This window comes from Equus asinus, chromosome 2 (assembly GCF_041296235.1).
Source record: "Equus asinus isolate D_3611 breed Donkey chromosome 2, EquAss-T2T_v2, whole genome shotgun sequence".
Taxonomy (NCBI): domain Eukaryota; kingdom Metazoa; phylum Chordata; class Mammalia; order Perissodactyla; family Equidae; genus Equus; species Equus asinus.
This window is the reverse complement of record NC_091791.1, coordinates 90077457-90090164: the sequence shown is the minus strand read 5'-3', so window position 1 is coordinate 90090164 and position 12708 is coordinate 90077457. Positions and strand designations below refer to the sequence as shown.

At 40.0% G+C, this 12708-nt stretch overlaps 1 protein-coding gene across 2 annotated transcripts in view; it reads left to right on the top strand.

Annotated features, from left to right (window-relative positions):
• The window catches only part of BMPR1A (bone morphogenetic protein receptor type 1A), a 137573-nt gene that overhangs the window by 91142 nt on the left and 33723 nt on the right, over positions 1 to 12708 (top strand). For both annotated transcript variants that reach the window (XM_044759872.2, XM_044759881.2), the window contains one exon: positions 6554 to 6769. In XM_044759872.2, the coding sequence (XP_044615807.1) occupies positions 6703 to 6769 (67 nt within the window). In that variant the 5' untranslated portion in view covers positions 6554 to 6702. The remainder of the gene's footprint in view (positions 1 to 6553; positions 6770 to 12708) is intronic.

The window sequence follows — 12708 nt, the reverse complement described above, 5'->3', positions numbered from 1 at the left end:
CTAGTTTGCCTTGCCTCTCTCTTCCTGGAAGAAGTTATACTTGTGTTGGGGAGAATAGTATCTTGGCACAGAAGAAAAGTGAATAAATAATTTTCAATAAATTTTTGAATGAATAGTTGAACATTGGGCCAAGGTAAAATCTAGTCAGAAAGTAGTTTCGGGGACAGTGATGAAATTAGTGACCTCAAGGTGATGAAGACATGGCAATTAGAAATGTCTTTATAAGCCGAGCTCCCCATCCCTGTGGGAGGTCAGAATTTAGCTAGATGGTTGGTTTTCTTTGCTCTTTTTTCACACTTTCCAAAAGACCTGATTATGAATGTCTCACCCGTTGTCCCAATTCTCCCAGCAGGGACTCCAAGGCAGGCTTTTTGGTGAGATTCCTGTGCATTACCATAGATACACTCACAAAACTGTTTATTTAGGCATGTTATTTTCTGAAGGGTTCATGTTTAGATTTGGGTGAGATTGTTTTCCACACTGATAGAGAAATGACCGTGAGTGGCGTTGCTCCGCTCTCTGTGTCTGTATTAGCTTAGGGACTGACGGGGGCAGAGGTTAGAAATGGAGACGGAATGGATGAGTTGCTTGTTAAGGGAAAAGACAATCTTCTTATGCTAATCCCAGCCCTGGATAAGGACGAAGCAGCCGCGCAAACAATGGCTGTGGAGCCAGAGAGTCTGCGAGTGAGTCCAGAGCTTCTCAGAAAGCTTGTCAGGCCCGGCGCCTGGGCTGCCGCGGAGGCCTGGCCGCCTCTCTCCTTACTCCTCTGTGGCGTCGGCAGCTGGCCAGCCCGCTGAAAATTCCAAACCTCGCTACTAGAAAGTAAAAATTAAGGGCGGGGGGCTTAACGGGAAGAGGAAAGAATGACTTTAGTCTGTTTTTCCAGCTGACTTCAGCCTTTTCCTGTTTTTTCATTCTGATTGAACTATTGGTTCAGCTTTCTTGCTGTTTGTGAAGGTTTCAGATTTTTTATTTAAAAAGAAATTATTTGTATTTTATTGAGTCATTTTGCCTTAGTGTTATTTTCCAGAAGAAGAAGCTGCACCAATCTGAGTATATAGCAAAGGAAGGTGAATTTATTTGCATGCCTATTTGAACTAGTTAATAATAGCTTTAAATACCAGCATCATTTTAAAATTTTGATCAGGCATCATTTCAAATCTCTGCTTTTTCTTACATCTTTAATAATTGCAAGATTAGATATTTTAAATTTTAACATAAAAATTCTGATGACATATTCTAGGAGTCTCTTAAAAATATTCTTTATTTTCAGATATTAGAATTATAAAATACTCAGTTTCAAGAATCGTTGCAAAATAAAGTTACTGTTTTGCTATATCATGATTATAGAAACGGTTAATACGACGGGACAAGTAAAGAGACAGTCATCAGTATGTATATTATTAATAACAAAACAACTGACGTTTATTATTTATTGACTGTTTAATCCTGAGTTGTGAGGTCCTGACTCGTCTGGGTTAGTGACATCATCCCTGTTTTGTGCTGCGGGAACTGAGACCTGGACGGCCTGAGTGACTCCCCAAGTCACATAGCAGGTTAATCCTGCGGCTGCTGCTTGAAGCCAGCAGGCTGACATCAGAGTTCAGGCTCTTAAGTTCGCCAGGCTGTTGGATGAAAAGTTCCTTTACCTGGAACACAGAACTGGGGTCAGCTTCATGGACTCCGTCGTTTCAAAGGGCGAATGTGACAGTGTAGAGTGTGGGGCTGGGGACAATTTTTCCCCCACAAAAAATGAGCTTCTTCTTGAGACAATGTAACAACAAAGAGCATGCTTTTGGTTACCCCTTTGAAAGAAAGACGTTAGTTATGTTATCCAGTTCTTTGGGCATTGTGACTCTTTTCCTTATACTTTTCTTGTTGTACTTGGCCTTGACTGTGCTTTCCAGACTCTTTCTTTTGGTTGATTGTGCAGTAACTTACAGTGATTGGGCATATTTTATTTCTGCAAATTTTTCATAATGACCGTTACAGCAGTAAATGTTATCTATTGCCGCCCAACAAATTACCCCGAAACTTAGCAGCTTAAAACAACCAACATTTATTATCTCATACCTTTTCTGAGGGTCAGGTGGTTACCAGGATGGTTATAATTTAGAGTCTCATGAACTGTGGGTGGGGTGTCTGTGGAGCTGCCCTCCCCTGAAAGCTTCCCCGGGGCTGACGGGTCCGTGTCCGGGGTGGCTCCCCGGCATGGCTGGTGGCAGGAGGCGCGTCCCCACCGCATGGGCCTCTCTGTACAGCTGCTGGAGTGTCCAGGGTGGCTCGCCCGCATGGCTGGTGGCAGGAGGCGCGGTTCCCCACCTCGTGGGCCTCTCTGTATGGCTGTTGGAGCGTCCTTGGGACCTGGCAGCGAGCTTCACTCTGAGTGAGTGTTTCAAGACAGAGCAAGGCAGAATCCAAAGTGCCTTTTGTGATCTAGTCTCAGAAGTCACACTCTGTTGTTTTCTTCTTCTTTTATTTGTTAGAAGTGAGTCGTTTAGTCCAGTCGTTAAGTCCACCACAATGGCCTTTTGGTAGGTTTTTATTTAACTGTGAAAAAAGACCACTTGTGAATAGTAGTTTATATTCCAGCTGTGGTAATATATTACACTACATTGAATTGCACATCACGGGTCCTGGATCGTGAACTTACTTTATCAGTGAATGCCAAATAAATATATGTGGTATTAATGCTTTTATTAATCCAATTTTTAAATGGACTTTGGTGTTCTGGGACCATCTTCACTTTTCAATGTTAGAAGGCTATCTCACACAGAGCCATAGCTTTAAATGTCTCTATGCTGTTGACATAACAGATTTATATCTTCAGTCCCAAATGTTTCCTTTCAGCTTCAGAACCAAATGCCTATCAGACATTCCCTTTGGGTATTCTCAAATGTCTAAAATTGAACCCTTGATCTTGCCTCTTCACTACTTTGAAAATCCGCTTGTCCCCATTTCACTCGTTGCTCCTGCCAGAAATGTAGGGATCTTCTCTGACCCCTCGCTCCCTCACCCCACGTCTAGTCCCTGACCAGCCCCTGCTGAGTCTGTGAAGTGTGTGTTGAGTCCATCCCCTGCACCACCACGTCCCTAGTCGTAACCACCGCCGACCCTCCTGAACTCCTGCAGCAGCCCTCTTACTGCTCTGTTTGCTTCCGCTTTTCCCCTCTCAAGCCCGTTACATAGAAACCAGATAATCGCCTTCCCATTCCGCTTAGATTTAAACCCACAGTTCTTCACACAGTCTTACCGGACCTGGTCCTTGTCTTTTCCCTCTCTTCAACCTCATCTCCCAAAACACCACCCCTTATTCTCAACATTTCGGAAACACTGTTCTTTCTTTGCTCTTCTCTGCTTCAAGATCTTTGCACAGGCTGTGCCTTGTGCCTAGAACTCCCCCCGACCCCGCCTTCTTTGCCAGGCTCACTCTTAGTCTTCAGATCTCAACTTAAACGTCACTTTTCAGCATTGCTTCCCTTCTCCGTCTAGATTAAATTAAGTCATTACCCCACGTCCCTCCAGGGCCCAGCACTTTTCTTTCTTTGCATTTACCTCAAGTAAGTTCATCAGTTACTTATCATGACATATCATTTGTGTTGTTTTGTTTGATGCCTGAATATCTTACTTGTCTTGTTTAGTAATTGTGAACTCCATAAAGGCTGGGTCTTTTTTGCTCTCACCACTTTATTCTCTAATGCAGAATCATGCATATAAAAAGCACTTAATACATATTTAGGAAATCAATTAATATTCAATGGCAAGAACACTGTTTACACAGGACTTCGGGGTTGGAAGGAAGCTGGTGAATCATTTAATCAGTCTGGGCTCATTTCCATCATACCTGTCATGTCCGTGACAAAGGTGCGTTCATTCACACTTTGTTCGTTTGATACCCTGTGAGCAAAGGCCCCTGGTTCTTTCAGATGTATCTCCAGTGTAGGCATTTCTCTATCCTCTGCATTCCTGTCATTCTTCTCTATCATGTTTAAGAGGCCTGAGCAGGGGGAATCAAGTCAGATGGTTACTCTTTGATTATAGCAGTGTGCTTCTATCAATGTTTGATAAAATTGCCTTCATGCCTAGCAATTGTCATAAGCGCTGATGCGCATTGCGCTTGTGGTCAGCTAAAACCTAACATTTTTCTTTTAAAGATTAGGGGTTTCCATTGTTAGGTTACAAATGAGGCACTTGAAGCCGTTTTACCTTTAGCCTTTCCTTGGCTGGTAGCTGTCCTCCATACAAGTTACCGCAGGTGTTTTAGTCTATAAAAATTTCTCTCAGATGGGATTGTCGTGGATAGCACCTGTTACTTCCTGTGCCAGGTTGGCAAGTGTGTGATAAACATGTATGGGGGGAAACTTTTATTGAGCACCTACTCTGTCCAGACTCTCCTAAATACTTTATAATGTATAGTTTGCATTATATAGGGTACATAAAGTACCCAGTGGGGCCGTGTGGGGTAGCACTTAACACGTGGACTCTGGAATCAAGTCTTCTTGATTAGACTTATAGTTCTACCACTGACCAGCTGTATGATCTTTGATAAATTCTTTAAACTCTGCTTGCCTCGGTTTCCTGATCTGTAAAATTAAAATAATTGTACCTATCTTATAGGGTGGTTGTGATGATTAGATAAATTAATATATTCAAAGCATTTATAATGTTGCAGGTACATAGCTAGAGGTGAAGGTGTATCAGCTATTATCTCGGTTAGTTCTCAAAATAATTGTGAGTTAATAATATAATTCCAGTTACAGATGAGGAGACTCATCCAGAGAGGTTAGGTTACTTATGTAAGGCAGATCAGGATTTGAACTTGTGCCCAGGGTAGCAGAGTCACAGATGGTTACGTGGAAGGAATCAGACATATTCTTTTTCCACTAAATGGGAATGAGTGTGGCAGGTGCTTTGAGAGTAGCATCGACTGCTCTGCAGGGTGCCTTGGTTGTGACTCTGATGAGACAAGACAAAATACTAGCTTTCAATAAATCAGTGAAGAAATGGTGGCTGTACGATGGAACCAGTCACAGCGGTCAGTTTCCTGCCCAAGGCTGTGAGCTCCTTGAAGCAGGAACTGTCATACTCGTGTTCGTATTTCTAGCACCTTTCGCTGATGTGTAATATGTACTCAAAAAATGCTGTTGGTGAATAAGTGAGTGAATGAATGAATTAGTGAAAAGTCTAGAGAGGGGCGAGAGCTGGTAAGGGAGGCACACATGATGCCGTGTTTTTTCGGCCCAGGTGACTGGAGAGATGTGTGACTTTTCTCTGTGACAGCAGGTGGAGGAGGGGGAGGCAGGTCCGGAGGAGTGAGGAGGGGCATCAGTGAGTTGATGTGGACTGGTGGAGTGTAAGCCTGATGGGGCTGCTGAACACAGGCGGATAGAAACAAGGAGGGAGACCAGGGTCGGAAATAGACTGGGAACTTCTTTAGAATTAGAAGCCTGTAACAGGTATTCCTAGGATCACAGCTGTTTCATTGCAGGAAGTGAGTTTCCCAAGAAATGCGGGTAAGTCACATTACAGATTTTATTCTGTAATTATTGTAGACTTTGTGTCTTATTCTCTCAGCATTATGCAGATAGGAAGCAATTTAATTTTATAGTAGAGAAGTGAGAAATTGCAGAGATTTTAGAACTAAGCCATATTTAATGTGCATAATACAAATGACATCTCACTGAAAACATCATGTCCTCAATAATATAAGTGCCTTTGGAGAACTTGTTAAAGTGAAAAACTGTTAGCCTAGGTAAAGTAGACAGCTCGGGTTATGTATGGTAGAAATCATGCCAGGGGTAATTGTGTCATAAATGAATAAATGGCAATTTGAAGGGAGGATAAACAGAATTATATTCAGCTTTGTACCGACTAGCCTTTTTTTCTGTTACCTATTTAACTATTTTATAATTGCCACACCTTAACTGGAGAGGGTATGTTTCATGTCATCCATATTAAAAGCTCCATTTTATCCTAATGAAGTCATATTTGCAATATTTTAGGAAAATAATTTTATTTAAGATACAATTCTATTGTTTTTGCTTTAATGATAAAGCACACTGAATTTAAATGCGTGTGATTTTCTAGATAGGCTTTCTCTTTTATCTATAGAACAAATTATTTATTAGAAAGATGCAAGGTGTTTTTATCACATCTACCAGATATTGAAAGATTGTTGACAAATAGCTTAGCATTTTATATTCAACTTTTCCTGCCTTATTCTTAATATATTTAGAAATTTTCTTGATAGTAACAAAATAACTCAATTATTTTAGAGCAGCCAGAAAAGACTATAGAGATTATTTAGTGTACTTATCTTGTTTTACACGTGGATAGTTTAAGGGTGGGAGAGGTGGCAGCTATTCCTGAATTACTTTGAACTTTTGAATTACAGTGCCGTTTTTTGTTTTTTTTTAAACAAAGATGGGTTTAATCTTTAAGTATATTTCATTGTTTAAATGTATATTTGGGCATTTGTTTTCCTCAGATTTTGAGAACTTTCCAGAATTCAGTTATGTTCATTATCTTTTTAATATTTTTTGTCTTTCAGGAATCAGGAGAAAGCAGTGGAAGTTGAAGTCATTGTCAAGTGATTGGGACCTTTTACAAGGAAATCTCGTGGAATAAAAGCCATTTAAATTAGTGACATAACAAGACCAGGTATTAAGGTGACAGTGTACAGGAAACGTTAGAATAACAATGACTCAGCTATATATTTACATCAGATTATTGGGAGCCTATCTGTTCATCATTTCTCATGTTCAAGGTAAATCACTGTTCATTTCAGCAGTCTTATCTTTTCTAGTAGTTTATTTCTGTATATAAAAAAGCACTCATTCTTGCAACTCCTCTTTCAGCTCGTGTCCCTTTTTGAACCATGAGGCCCAGTATGCCCAGCGTAGCTTTTAAGTAAAGAGCCAGAGAACAAACACATGCCAAATAATTTTTGAACTTGATGTGATAGAAACGTTTTCAAGTATTTGTGAAATCTCAGTCTCTGAACCTATTGTCTTATTCATAACACAGGCCTTGTGACGTGCAACATCAGGTCTCGTGAGGGTTAAACGAGATCAAGTATGAAATAGGGTACCTCACCCCAGAGCCTAAGACACGGGGTAATAGGTACTCTAGACTGTGTTTTAAAATTTTTCTCCTTTAAAATACTTAAATAAGGAATATATGTAAATAATTTTTGAAAATCATTTTATTGTCCTTAAAAGACTTCAGAAAGATAAATGGCACTTTTGTGTGCTGAGTACTAAAATTTCTTCATAGAGGACTCAAAGTTTTATTTATGACCAAGCTCATAGTTTTACTGTTGTGTGTTCACAGCTGGGAACTCCCAAACAGGAAGTTATTGTGATGACCCTTAGGATCAGATGGGCTGGATTTCCCCATAAACTTTCTCCTGTATGGTTTAATTGGGACAATATCTTAAACTGAAGAGAGAGTGGTATTTTGCAAAAGAATTTTAGATAGAATTTATTGGACATCTTCATTCCCTTGAGTTTATGACTTTACAGATTGCTCTCTCATAACGTTTTGTTCACAATGATATGGATTAATATCTACTAACAAGAGATATGGTTAACAGCATAAATCTTTTGACATTTTTGTTTTAAAGAGTAAACGTAACAGTGAACTCTGTAGCTTCTTTGTGTTTTGTCTTAGGTATAATACCTTTATTATGACCGTGCTCAGAGCACAGAGCCCTCCTGCAAAAGCCACTTTTTTAGTGAAACACCACATTATTTAGTAAAACACCTTCCATCTGTTGTTATATGCCTTGTTGATCAGCATCAGCCAAAGCTGTCATAGTTTTGAAGATGAGTTGAATTAGTAGTAACTTTTATATTTGCTACCCACTCCCAGGTAATCACTATTTAATATTAATATTTTTAAAAATCTCTATAGATCACACAGAGGCAATGTGATACAAAATTCTCATTCTCCGCCCAGATTCAAATTATTCTATAATAGACTTTTATTAGATGAGATAAATTAGTAGTTAGTTATCAGGCATAAGTGAAAAGTCTTAGTAAGATGTTATATTTCTCTGATAAAGAGCAAAGTTTGTTACATTTCCATTCAAAAAGGATTAGTTTGATAGTTGCTTCAAGTGATAAGATAAAAATATTTGCTGTTGAAGAACTAAAACAATTATAGAAAAAATGTGGTTTCTTAGAGATTGCTAAGAAGGATTGCGGAATAGTGTTAGTGGAAATAACTTTGACTTTAGCTGCAACTTTATCTTGAATTGTGTCTCGGGAATGTAAATTTCTCTGTATCTTGGATTCCTTATTATAAAAGAGAAATAATAACACTTATCCTAGATATAAACAGGAATTTTTTAAGCATCAAATGTTATGATATAGATTTAAGTGCTTTATACTGAGATGAAGCTACTCAAGTTGCAACAGAAGAATGAGTCATCTGATCTTAACATCTAATACATATTTAGTCTCCGTTTTTGACTTGGTCACAAGGTTTAGAAATAGATTTTTGCTTTAAGTAACTGGTTACCCAACCAACAATGACTTAAAGATTTATTTTTGACATAGATGGTAGATGTTTGCTGGTGTTCATTCGTTAGTTGAGTCAAGGTTGACATCTCTGTAATTTCCTTGGCTTTTCGATCATAATTACAAAGTGGCTATTATCTGCATGGAGGAAGGAAAGGTAGAGAAGGGGTCAGCACTGGCCTCAACTGGACCTTATATTAAGAAAGCAAAAGTTGGGGGAGTGACTAGGGGAAAGCCCCTACCAAGATGAAAGCTAATTGGGGCAGGGTTGGGGGTGATTCTCATCAAGCTGGCACCGCAGGAAAGCAGATAGCAAGGGCAGAGTGAGAAAACCCTGAGAGCAGGGAGGAGAAAGCCCCCCTCCCGCCCCTGCCCAGCACCTGCTGTGGTGCCTGGGATCTCCACGGATCGCAGAGGGCTCAGGATACGCAGCTCTTGACCCTCATCCAGTGGCGATAGGTGGTAACTGTGTCCAAATAATATCACAGTGTGCAAAAACAGAGGCACGCCTTCTAACAGTATCACAAATTATGTTAAATCTCCAGACCAGAGAGGAAATGACAAGTACCCAGAAATCAGTCCTGAAGACAGAAATATGTAATCTAAATGACAGAAAATTCAAAATAGCCATCATCAAAACTCAACAAATTAAAAGAGAATGTAGAGAAACAATTCAATGAGTTCAGGAGCTACTTCACAAAAGAGATTGAAACTATAAAGAAGAAGCAATCAGAAATATTGGAAATGAAAGACACAATCGAAGAGATAAAACAAAATAGGGATTCCCTGAACACTTGAGTGGACATCATAGAGGAGCTTATCAGCATAATTGAAGATAGACATGTTGAAAGGCTCCAGACAGAGGAGGAGAGAGAACTAAGACTAAAAAGAAATGAAGAAAGTGTCCAAGAAATATCTGACTCAATGAGGAAATGCAACATAAGAATTATCGGTATTCCAGAGGGAGAAGAGAAGGAGAATGGAGCAGAAAGCTGGTTCAAAGAAACAATAGCAGAGAACTTCCCAAACCTGGGGAGGGAGATGGAAATCCATGTGGAAGAGGCTATCAGATCTCCTAAATATGTCAACGTAAAAAGACCTACTGCAAGGCATATAGTAGTGAAACTGGCAAAAGTGAATGACAGCAAAAAAATACTAAGGGCAGCAAGGCCTACAAAGGAACCTAAAAATAACCTACAAAGGAACCCCTATCAGACTTGCAGCAGATTTCTCTGCAGAAACCTTACAGACTAGGAGAGACTGGAATGACATATTCAAATCTGTGAAGGACAAAAACTTTCAGCCAAGAATAGTCTATCTAGCAACAAAGGAAACAAAAGGAAAAATAAGTGAGGCTTCATCAAACTAAAGAGCTTCTGCCAGGCAAAAGAAACTAGGATCAAAACAACAAGACAACCCACCAATTGGGAAAAAATATTTGCAAATCATATATCTGACAAGGGGTTAATCTCCATAATATACAGAGAACTCACACAACTCAACAACAACAAAAAAAACAACCCCATCAAACACTGGGCAGAGGAGATGAACAGACATTTTTCCAAAGAAGGTACACAGATGGCCAATAAACACATGAAAAGATGTTCAACATCACTAATCATCAGGGAAATGCAAATCAAAACTACACTAAGATACCAGCTAACACCTGTTAAAATGGCTGTAATCTCTAAGATGAAAAATAACAAATGTTGGAGAGGGTGTGGAGAGAAGGGAACCCTCATAATACTGCTGGTGGGAATGCAAACTGGTGCAGCCACTATGGAAAACGGTATGAAGATTCCTCAAAAAACTAAAAATAGGAATAGCATATGATGCAGCTATCCCACTACTGGATATCTACCCAAACTATTTGAAAGCAAAATCCAAAGTAACATATGCACCCCTATGTTCACTGCAGCACTATTCACAATAGCCAAGACATGGAACAATCCAAGTGCCCATCGACTGATGACTGGATAAAGAAGATGTGGTATATGTGTATATATGATGGAATACTACTCAGCCATAAAAAAAGATGAAATCATCCCATTTGTGACAACGTGGATGGATCTGGAGGGAATTATGCGTAGCAAAATAAGCCAGACTGAGAAAGACAAACACCGGATGATTTCACTCATGTGTGGAAGATAAACAAACACATGGACAAAGAGAACAGTTCAGGGGTTACCAGGGGAAGGGGGGTGGGGGGTGAGCACAGGGGGTTTAAGGGGGGCACTTGTGTGGTGACAGAGAAGAAGTAAAGTACAACTGAAATTTCACAGTGATGTAAAACTATTATGAACTCAAAAAATAGATATAAAAATGAAATCATCTGAAAAAAATTTACTGAAGAAACAACTATATGTATATTATTAAAGTTAATTTCACCTGCAAAAGTACCCCAGAAACTAACTCCCTGCCAGCAAATTATATCTTATTTTATTGGGTAAACAAACAGTTGCTGGGGCCCCTAGGAAACAAGGAGACGGGGATTGTCACAACTGGCTTACATTAATCTAAATCTATTGGTCAGGGCTGGGCACATTTCCCCCCCATACAAAATCAGAGTTTGGTTAGCTAGGAAGATGGGGAAAATAATATCCATTGGGCAACTAAAAGGATCTGGAACAGATTTATGTCTTCTCTCAGTTAAGATGTTTTCAGCTATAAGGGAAAAAAAATTTCAAAATAGCTTAAACAATAAGGAAAATGTAATTTCATGCAACAAGAAGTCTGAAGGTAGGGGGACTCCAGTTAATTAGTTCGTTGGCTCATCAAGTTCTTTCTCTCTTTCAACTGTGCTGTCCTTCACATATCAGTTTAGCCTTAGGTTAACTCACCTCACTGCCACAGTGTGGCTGCTGAGGGGCCAGACATCACAGGCAGATGTGGCAACTTCGAGTTGACAACATTCAGTGGAAGAAGAGAGATGGATGTCTCTCTTGTCTCTCTTTAATTGGTAAAGAAATCTTTCCGCAGGCACGTCCCCTGCCCCTCTTCCCACCAACATACTTCCTTCTAGTTTTATTGGCTAGAATTTATTATAAGCTCTTGTGTAAACAGTGGCAAGGGGAGTGGAACAACAATTGTTGGATTAGACAAACAGTTGTCTCCACTCAGGGTATGGCTATGCTTCCCTGGATCACATGGAGGAGAGGCAAAGACTTAAAAAATATGTGTGTTGTCAGCAAGGTAAAGGGGAGAAGACCATTAACAGTATCTGTTGCAGGGTGCCACAGTTGCCTCCCTGACATCATGCATACCCTTTCTCACATGCATGTACCAAAAGTGCTCCTGTCGATGTGAAATATTCAGTTCCTCCTCAAAGGGAGACGGAACCCAGAGTTTCATCCACTGAGTGCGTTCAGCCACTAATCCAGGACTTCTGGGTAGCCTGTAGCCTTCTCCATCAGGTCCAGATGCACCTCTTCATGATCCAGCAGTGTGTAGCTAAAAGGGAAATTACTGATGTCCAGCACGCCCGTATTTGATGATGAAGAAAGAGGATAAGTACTGTGTGAACTCCTCTTCACAGGAAGGCAGACTTAGAAACAGCCTTCAGTAGCCACTGCTCTATAGCACACAGAGAAGGAAAACTACATTACTGATTTCTGCCTATATGCAACGATATCCCATTGATCTCCCCAATTCTCCTACGTTTTGCTTTCTGATTCCCATTGTAGACGTTCTTTCCTCAGGATGGGGGACGGGGAGTTCCTCTGCTTTATACAAAGGAAGCCAATAGATTACTGGAAAAGTAGGAAAAATTATTTAGCCAGGAATAAAAATCGAGTAAAATCACTGATGCCAAGCATTGCCATTAATAACAAAGGAGCATGGTGTAAATGTCCCTATATATAGTCACTTGCAGCTTTCAGCCACTTGTCTCTGTATTTTTGTATATTTATGTGTTTTTCTGAGTTGTTATACTTGAGCACGTGAGCTACTAAATATTTTTTTGTGTGTGTTTGTTTTGAACTATAACCTATAGTCTAGCCTACCCCCCAGGCCTTCTAATTTTATGCTTTGTAAACACAAGACTTGTGGGTAGAAAGAGATGAGCATGTTCTGGGAACTGACAGAAGACCAGTGTACCCCTGAGCCTGATGGAGGGGAGTTGATGCTGAAGAGGTGCACAGAGTCCAAATCCTGCTGGACCTTGGTGGGCAAGCAGGAGGCCGGA